The sequence below is a fragment of the Etheostoma cragini genome, chromosome 8, assembly GCF_013103735.1.
Source record: "Etheostoma cragini isolate CJK2018 chromosome 8, CSU_Ecrag_1.0, whole genome shotgun sequence".
NCBI lineage: Eukaryota > Metazoa > Chordata > Actinopteri > Perciformes > Percidae > Etheostoma > Etheostoma cragini.
Window position 1 is genome coordinate 14664825 of NC_048414.1, and position 8850 is coordinate 14673674.

Genomic DNA, 8850 nt, shown 5'->3' on the forward strand with positions numbered 1-8850 from the left:
ATCAAATTATTTACTTTGATTGAAGAAGCATGATTATTTTGGAGAAAGAAGAAGAACTCCCCATTCAAATTATACTTGCTTTTGTGTTGGAGGATGTTTCTGGTAAATCAGCTTCCTAATATCCTCATTAATGAAAAGCTCAGCTGTTTTGTCATGCAAATGAAGCTGCAACTAGTAATTATTTTTTAACAGTGATTCTCTCCTTTATATTGTTACAATTTATTGTTCTTTAAAAGTCAATAAAAAGGTTCAGAAAATATTGGGAAAATCATTATCACGATTACCCGGAGTCCAAAGTGATATTTTATAATTATTGTGTTTTGTTCAATCAAGTCCAAACACAACATTGTATTTATTAATTAGGATGAACAACTAATTTAAAGAATTGATTGTTTACTTCATTTTTCACTGCTGTCAAACATTTGATGGTTCCAGTTCCTCCAGTGATGACAGTTAGTTTCTTTGTCTTACATTTCAGTATAATGGATGTCCAACTTTAAAGGGCTTCGTGAAATGATGGCCATTTTTTTTACAAATTTTCTTAAATCTTTATAGACCAAACGATTAATTTAGAATATAAGCAGGAAAATAATTGAAAATGAAAATTGTTGCAGCTCTAATTTAATTTACAATGGTATTAAACAGCAGTAAAAGTTTGGCATTTATGCTTAATAATTTAATTGAGCAATTCATTGAAAATCTAAATGATTGGCGATCTCTCGATCACCCAACTAATTTAGTTCCTTCACCATTTCAGTAAAAATTTCTACCTGTGATGATAGCAGGGTCCATCCAACTGGCTGTGCCGTCCCAGCTCAGGCTGTGTGAGAGGCCTGCTGGCCCCACGGGCCCACCGATGTGATTAACACTGTTTGAGGATGAGGAGGATGAAGAGGAAGAGGAGTTTGGGAGACCCCCAAAGTTGATATTGATGTTGGGCAGGAGAGCTCTCAGGCCATCCTGCCACTCTTTCACATTTAAGCCGTCTATAGAGCCGCTGTTTTCTGCAGGAGAGAAGAAAACAGGTATGTCAGTGCCTCAGGTGTTTTGATCAAAGACTAGTGGTCAGCTGCAGAACTGCATCTACCAAGGTCAATAAATCCTAATTAAAAACAAGTATCACGATGCTATGTGCCAGTGTACATACATTGTGATATTAAATAACATCCTTGTGCGACACATATGCTCTCTGTTTTTACATGCACTGCTTCCACAACACACAGAGAGGTGTCTGGTACCTGAGATGGGGATCCCTCCCAGCCCTGTATTGTGCTGTGGGGGCAGATTCAGGTCCAGGGAATTACTGTGTGAGGCAGCACTGGCTGAGTGGTTCAAGTGTGTGAGGTTATTTCGTGTTGGGACGCCCATCCAGGGGTGTCTGGCCGATGGCTGCTGCTGATTGGCCTGGCTGTTCTGACTGCCGGGAAAACTGAAGGAGCTGTAGATCGCTCTGTGGTGCAGCTGGGGGAGGCGCGGCAGGCCGCTGGGGAAGTGGTGAGAGGAGCTGGGGTTTGGGTTGAGAGGAGGCAGGCCGGGACCGTGGTTGCTCCCACCATGGGAGAGGAGCCCCGGAGACAAGGGGCTCTGATCCTGCACGGACAGCTCCTTCTCTATCAGGTCGGCCAAGGCTTTGCGAGTGACGTCAAAAGGATCGAAGCCCAGATCGTCGTCTTGCTGCTTGCTGGACGACCCGAAGCCAAAGGCCGCCTGCCAGTCTGTGGAAGAAGACACTGGTATTGTGTCTGTGAGGCAAGAAGAAAGACACATTACTGGAGTTGTCTGGACTGGACTCTTAGTCAACTAGCCATAGGAGATTTTTTTTGGGGTCCTTTCTTTCTTATGGTTTTACCTTTCCATTCTTGCAATTATGAATTGTCATCACCTTTCACTTCATTCTGTTTGATTATGTCATTGTTGAATTATTTTTTTCTTTTCTTTTTTTACTTTGTAACATCAACACACTTGATATACAAATAAATGTGCTGTATAGTTGATTTAAAAAAAAAAAGTGTCTCTGATATATTTGTTCTTTCTAAAGATAATTGTAGTCTCCAGCGAAATGCAACATCAGAAAACTAAATTAGCGAGACACCCCTATTACAATCAATGTTTTAGTGTACAACACTACACAGTGGCGACAGTGTTATCTAAACAATGGGAATTTGCAAATTAGACAAAAAGCACAACCCATCAAGCACGGAAGACATGCAAAACGTGTACGTAAACCTCCATTGTACCTGATGTGAAGAGGCTCTGTGGTTCAGGGGTCATGGGCCAGTCGGAATTGCTGCGGGGGGAGCTGGGGAAGGGGGGCAGGCCAGCGGGGAGAGGGTTAGGATGTCTGAAGTTACTGTTGTCTGAAAAGAGCGACTGGGACTCAGCCGCCGCTCCCTCGAAGGGTGAACGGGCTGTGAGGTCTGACATGCTGATAGGCACCACCAAGCTGGGCTTGCTTAAACCCGGGGGGGGAGATGGGGAGTCACTGGTGGGGATCTGGAAGAAGAGAGAGGGGAGAGAAGAAGGGGAAAACACATGTGAGATTGTCTATGTCAGCCCTGATTCACCTTCAGTTCCATGTTAGTGAAATAAAACATTTAGGTCTGTTCACCTGTTGTAAAGTCTCTCCATTCACCATACCAAGGGAATCTGGAGGTTTATCACTGGGACTGAAGATAGAATGTAGATACATATGAACATTAAAAATCTTACAGAAAAAGAAATACAACCATTTTCTTTAAGGACACAGCGGTGTTATAGTATTGTAGTCTTTATTACCTGTTACTGTCACAGTTAGAGGAGAAAGGAGACAGCACAGTACGCTGACCAGGACCCAGGTCTGTTTCTAGCCCATCTGAAGTAAGAACTTCTTGGTCTAGATAGTCTAGCAGCGGAGGAGACTTGCGGTCCTCTGAAAGCCCGTTGGCCAGTTTGTTGTGTCCTGACAGCGTTGGCCACCCATCTTTACCATTGCTACCGTTGGTTCTGCTAAGGAGCGGAACAGACTTAGCTTAGCTAGTTTGGCACAAGTGGAAGTAATACGAGGAAGAACTAAAGAAAATGAATTAAACACCAACCTTTGTGTGGAGTTGGATTTACTCTTTAACTTCTCTGTTCCACATGTTGGAGGTTGTAGAAAGCTAGGGTTAATTTTATAGAGGTCTTGGAGGAGTTTCTGCTCATACTCTTGATGTTTGCCCGCCTAAAAAAAACGGGCACAACATGAGTCAACATCAATCCTTTTCTTAATACACAAAGCATGAACCGTGATCAAACCACAAAGCAAAGGGCAACAATTCCATTTCCATTTCATCAAGAGAAACAAGCATCTCACCTGCATCTCCTCTTTAGTAAAGCTAGCTGCTTCGTCCCCCAGCTCATGTAGATACATACAATCAGGTTTGGGACACTGCATACTTTTAAGGAAGTAACTGCAGTACTTTGTTGTGCCTAAAGAAGCCTGTTACAGAATGACAGAAAGAGAAGACTGATAGTTAAGGATTTTTCTTGCAAGCACGTTGAGTTTAATCCTACTATTTTACATCGCAGGATGTTTTATAAAAAGGATGTTACTGTTTTACAGACAGGAAGAAAATATGCAAATATTCTAATATTCTAATTTCTCTTATGCAAATACAACTTCTGATCATAGACGCATACAAAAACAGCAGTTGTCAACATCTCACCTTGAGAGTTCTTCCATCAACAACCACATTGTTCACACACTGTATTGCTCTTAAAGCATCTTCAGAGCGGATGTAAGTGACATAAGCGCTGGCACTGGGCCCCTGTAGAACCACAAACTTAGAGTTAACACACAAGTCAAACACATCTACTGTAGCAGATATTTATATGCATATTAATAGCAAGTACATGCTGTCCTCCTTTCATCCAAACTCTCACCTGTGAACCCGCGTAGGATGTGCTATTGTTGATGACCACTTTATGGATTTTCCCAAACCTCCCAAAATATTCGGGTCGTTTTAAGACCTGTGGGCACAATATAAAAACATATTTACATCACTTTTCCCAACGTTTTGGGTGCACTGTGAACGCATATACACAATATTCAACAAACTTTACACCAAAGGCTTCATTGGGAAGTGTTACTGTAAGAACGTTAAAATGTGCATTAGAATAATTCCCTTTCTATAGTAATTTATGATTTCATCTGTCAGAAAAGTCCAAAATAAATCTGGGAGCATGTGCCTTCATTTTGTCACAGTCTTATTCACATCATGCTAAAACAGTTCCCCCGCTCCAATGTCACAGGTAGCATACGTCACTGAGCTTTGTGGCGTAGACACTAGACTCACCTCTGGGTCGGCGAGTCGCTGCGAGAGCCCCACCACAAACACCAGGTTTCTCTGGACCACTCTGACACTGGCCAGATGCTTTCGGTTTTCTGTCACCTTCTGCTTCTTCTCATTCTGTTTCTGCTTCTTTTCGTTCTTTATCCTTTGGATCTCCTCCTGTGACAGAGGCTTGTACACAGCAGGGTCCTCTGGGTACGGCTACAAAAAACACAAAAGAATTATGATAGTATTATTCACCATTTGGCTTTGTAAAGGACGGTGGGTTTTGTCAATAGTTCAATAGGCTTCTCTTGGCAAACTGCTGAAGCTGTACATTGTAAATGATGAGCTGATGTAAAAACTAACAGGCTACTTTAGAAGGAGGATCATAGTTTATCCATCTCCGTATTAATATTTCGACACTCTACAACATCATGCTTTCTGTTTATCAAGACACAGAACTCGCCCCTCAGTGGTGAGGAGTTTCTCAGCTGTCGTGTCCATCTTACCTTTCTGCAGGCGGGGCACAGGCCGTTCTCGTCTGTGCGGATGCGATGCCAACAGAAGCGACAGATCTGATAGCCACAAGTGCAGGGGAAGAAGTTGACGTCATCAATCTCCAGCGGTTCCATGCACAGAGGGCACTCCATGGGGTCGTCCTTCAATTCAGGGCTGTTGGACATCCTATGGCGCGGCGAAGGTGAGTGTTGAGGCGGGTCACAGAGCACAGGGCTAAGAAAACACATAAAAGGCTAAGTTTTAGAACTCTATCATGACATAATTAAAATTAATATCAGCTGAACTTGTTTCTTCCACACACAGTTTAAAGTGGGGTAGTATAGCATCTAAAACTCACAATATCAAACTGAGGCTGGCCACATTAAAATGTATTTACATACAATAAATATGTTTTTGCAGAGTTTTACTTATTTAGCAGCAAAGGAAGAACTTTGTCAGTTTTTTAGGTCCACCTACCAAAATACAGCAATCTAATGCAATACATCTTACTTGATGACGATGATGAATATAATGTTCATTTTTGCAATAAACCTTTTAGGGAGGAGTTGACTCAACTGCATGGTCCTTTTGGAGGCTGTAGTTTGTGGCGCAGATGTGCTACATTGTGCTGTAGTCAGAGACGTTTTTAATGTGCCATGAGGGTAGGATAAATATCTAAAACTGCTTTCAGTACATTTTAGAGCTGAAACCATTAGAAGATTGACAGAGATTAAAGATACATTATGAAAACCAATTTTTCCCCAAAAAGTAATTTAAAAAAAAAAGTGTCACAAATGTACTGGTTGACATTCTTAAAATTGAATATTTGGTGTTTTTCCTGTTTGTTAGGAAATGGAATATCTTTCATGGTATTGACTGTTGGTCCAACACAACAAGAAATAGTAAGTAGTCACCTTGGACCGGGGAAACCGATTTGCATACTACAGCCTCCAAAAATGATCATAAAGCACATCTCTTAAAAGGAGAATTCCAGTCAATTTCAACAAGTACCTCTGTTGTTTGGAAATTTAGAGTGCTGTCAGTAGCAAGAAAAACAAAAACAATCGGTGCTGCGTACACCGTGTTACCCTCCAACTAGAGTTAGCACCCAACGGGCTCAAACAGGGCAAGTTTTAAACGTGTTTTTAGCCTCTAAACATGTTGACAATGTCAGTGATTTCTTTTCAGTGAACACAGTGAATCTGTCGGCAGTAGATGTGAAAGAAATGCATGAAAGTTGAGCTAATTCAGATGTGTTTAGTTCCTGTGTTGATACTGCAAGGAATACTTTGGGACGTCTACAAGCTATAACACAGAAAAGAGACACAAACATAAACATATGTAGTACAACTAGCAGGAGACAAGTTACAATTGAGGTAAGTTTGGAGACACTATCTTATTTAATAATTATATTGATAGCCTACATATTTTTGTTTTATCTCTTTTCTATGTTGTAGTTCATAGACGGTCCCTTAGCACTCCAAATGGTCTCAACACGGGAACTAAACACAGCTGAATTAGCAGAACTTTCATGCATTTCTTTCACAATCTACTGCAAACAGATTCACTGTGTTCACTCAGAAGTTATCACTTCACATAGTTAGGCGCTTTGTATAAAGGCTAGAAACATGTTTAAAACTTGCCCTGTTTAAGCCTGTTGGGTGCTAACTCTAGCAGGAGGATAACTCTGTGTAGGCGGCACCAATTGGTTTCATTTGTTACGCTACTGACAGCACTCCAAATCTACAAACAACAGAGCTACGTGTTGAAATCAACAAGAACTCTCTTTTAAACAGCTTCAACCAAAACGTAACAAGGTTTGAGTTATGGATGGACTTTGTGTTAGAGTGCATTAGTTTAAGTTAGATGTATATAGTAAAAAACATACTTATATTTTAGACAACAAGTAAAAAACATTGTCATCTTGTTGGCAAAAGGTTTAGCTAAGAGAACGCCCTTAAGTTGCTCCTCCTTGCTTTAACAAATGGCTAAATTACTTCTTTTGTTTTCCTTAAACCTAAAAAAAATTCAGTATACTAGCTCCAATGCCCATCCTAATTTAGTAGACTATTTTTTATGTTATTGTATTGCATTGTTTTGATTTGCCAGAATTTTAGATTTCCAGCCTTCATCTTGAGCCTTTCTCCGCCTCGGCTCTATGGACTCTTTCTAACTATCAAACCAGTTGTGGACATTTCAGTCATCTTACAGATTTACCCGCATGTGTGCACTTTTTTTTCTGTAAACGTGCAGTTATCGATTTATTCTGTCATGTCTATTTCTTTGTTTCTGTTTTTTTGAGCAGTAAAAAAAAAGATTCATTAATAAACAGCTGTCATCATGTTAAAGCGATAATGCGGATGTTGTGGTATCTTTCAAGGGTTGACAGGGGTAGGATACACATCATCATAATTGACGTTAAAGAGAAATGCAACAAACTGCGTTTATTTACAAATGAAACCTTCTGTTGTTAGCAGTTTAATTCCGGCCTGCTTTATTTCTACGTGACAACACTGCTGTCAGAAGACGAATTCCTTGATAAAACCTGACAGTCTTAAGTTGAATTAAACGATTACGGAGAAATGCCGACATTGTAAATACTTAAATTATACTTACAGTGTACAAGAAGATCACAGTTTTTCAGCATTACCTAACGTTACACATATCAGCTGATTGGTAAAGTCGTGTATGAAGCCAGGATTGCTAGCTAGTTAGCCAGGCTGGTAACTTTAGCTGCTCTGTCTATGGATCGTACATTATAACAGATGTTATTTGACTAACGTTAGGCTAAGCTAGCACTAGCAGCCGGTTTAACTAATAGCAAGTATCCAGGAGCAATAGCAAGTGAAATCACAAAACATGCTGAGGTCAATATTAACTTGATATTGACATTAAACGTTTTAAAATACGTACAACGGTACGCCTTCTCTCACATAATAACTGACAGCTTGCTTTATGCTAACCGCTAGCATCGGTGTAGCTAGCATGCTACATTATCATCAAAATGTACGGGGTTTAGGAGCCAAGCTTACGATGCGGCCTAGACAAGCTAACGCTGAGCTGGGAGCAAGTTGTCAGCATAAACAACTGACATTGTTTTCACGAGAATGGGATTACCTGGACAGTGATCAAATAAACTCAACAATACTCTACTGTCAGTCTGTGAAATCGTGGCGGACACAACTGCTCTTTATTTATTAAGAGAGGATGGAAGCTGGCTAGCCCAACTAGCAAACTTGCTAACGTTAGCGTTACTTACCCTGTCCGTATTTAGCTTAGGATTCCACTCCGAGGGAGTCACACCAAATTGGGCGGGGACTGCGAGCCAATGTATCTGAAATGTCAAAATTGCTATAACCGGTCACTTAAGATAACCGTAGTTGTGTTGTTCTGTTGTGAATAAAAGGCTATAAAGATGGTTTGCCCCTTTCTTTTCTTGGTACTGTGGAGACAATTTACGCTCTCACCACCATCTTAGCTAGCATTAAAGTAGGGAGGAGGGAGTGGGGCAAGTGCTCAGTGCAAAGGAGTCTGCGCAGATAAACAAATGCTTTGTGGGAAAAGGAGTTTTCAGCAACTATCAGCTAGGACCAGGGACGTGTAATGGTGCATTTAAAATAAAATGTCAAAATGTATCGTACTGCAGCCTACATATTTGAGATAATTGTATTCAGCCTAATGTGGCAGTCCGTACATTTTCAGTCCTAGTTGATTTAGAATTTCTATTTGAGTGCAAATAATGGAATTGTGCTGAGAGTTAATAGGAGTTTGGAGTAGGCTAGAACGAATCTATTTCTTTTTCTATGGTCCAGCAGAGTCTTGTTGTTGATGCATATGCTTTAGGTTTTCAGAATTGTGTGCATGGTTCAATTCTTCTTTAGTTATAAATAGTGACCATGCACTTACTCCAATGCATTTCATAGGGAAATATTGTTTAAGAATTAATAAGTAGCAATAAGAAACAATACGCAGTTAAAATTAGCTCCACCTTGAATAGCATCAACAATAGCCTATGCAATTTTGTAATGGAGTATTTTACTAGAAAAGGACCCAAGTACTT

At 40.5% G+C, this 8850-nt stretch overlaps 1 protein-coding gene across 4 annotated transcripts; it reads right to left on the reverse strand.

The window, feature by feature from the left end:
- Window positions 1-738: 738 nt before the first annotated feature.
- cnot4a (CCR4-NOT transcription complex, subunit 4a) lies at window positions 739-8306 on the reverse strand. Of its 4 annotated transcripts, none has more exons than XM_034879689.1 (13): window positions 8050-8298; window positions 5343-5418; window positions 4802-5024; window positions 4314-4511; window positions 3901-3987; window positions 3684-3785; window positions 3332-3457; window positions 3075-3199; window positions 2776-2985; window positions 2609-2666; window positions 2238-2493; window positions 1239-1742; window positions 739-1004 (listed from the first exon to the last, which is right to left on the reverse strand). In XM_034879689.1, exons 2-13 carry the CDS (start codon window positions 5369-5371, stop codon window positions 754-756), a joined length of 2169 nt encoding a protein of 722 aa, XP_034735580.1. In that variant the 5' UTR covers window positions 5372-5418; window positions 8050-8298; the 3' UTR covers window positions 739-753. The 4 variants fall into 4 exon arrangements, with proteins under 4 accessions (XP_034735580.1, XP_034735581.1, XP_034735584.1 ...); XM_034879690.1 differs by having other exon boundaries at window positions 2776-2982; window positions 8050-8297; XM_034879693.1 differs by lacking the exon at window positions 5343-5418 and having other exon boundaries at window positions 4802-5017; window positions 8050-8306.
- Between the last annotated feature and the right edge of the window lie 544 nt (window positions 8307-8850).

Excerpts from the sequence above, each read along its gene's own strand:
- cnot4a (XM_034879689.1), bottom strand. The coding sequence starts at position 5,371 with ATGCAGTTGAGTCAACTCCTCCCTAAAAG. Across the intron at positions 5,025-5,342 it reads AGTCAACTCCTCCCTAAAAG|CCCTGTGCTCTGTGACCCGC; the intron begins GTTTATTGCAAA and ends GTGTTTTCTTAG. Across the intron at positions 4,512-4,801 it reads TGTGCCCCGCCTGCAGAAAG|CCGTACCCAGAGGACCCTGC; the intron begins GTAAGATGGACA and ends TGTTTTTTGTAG.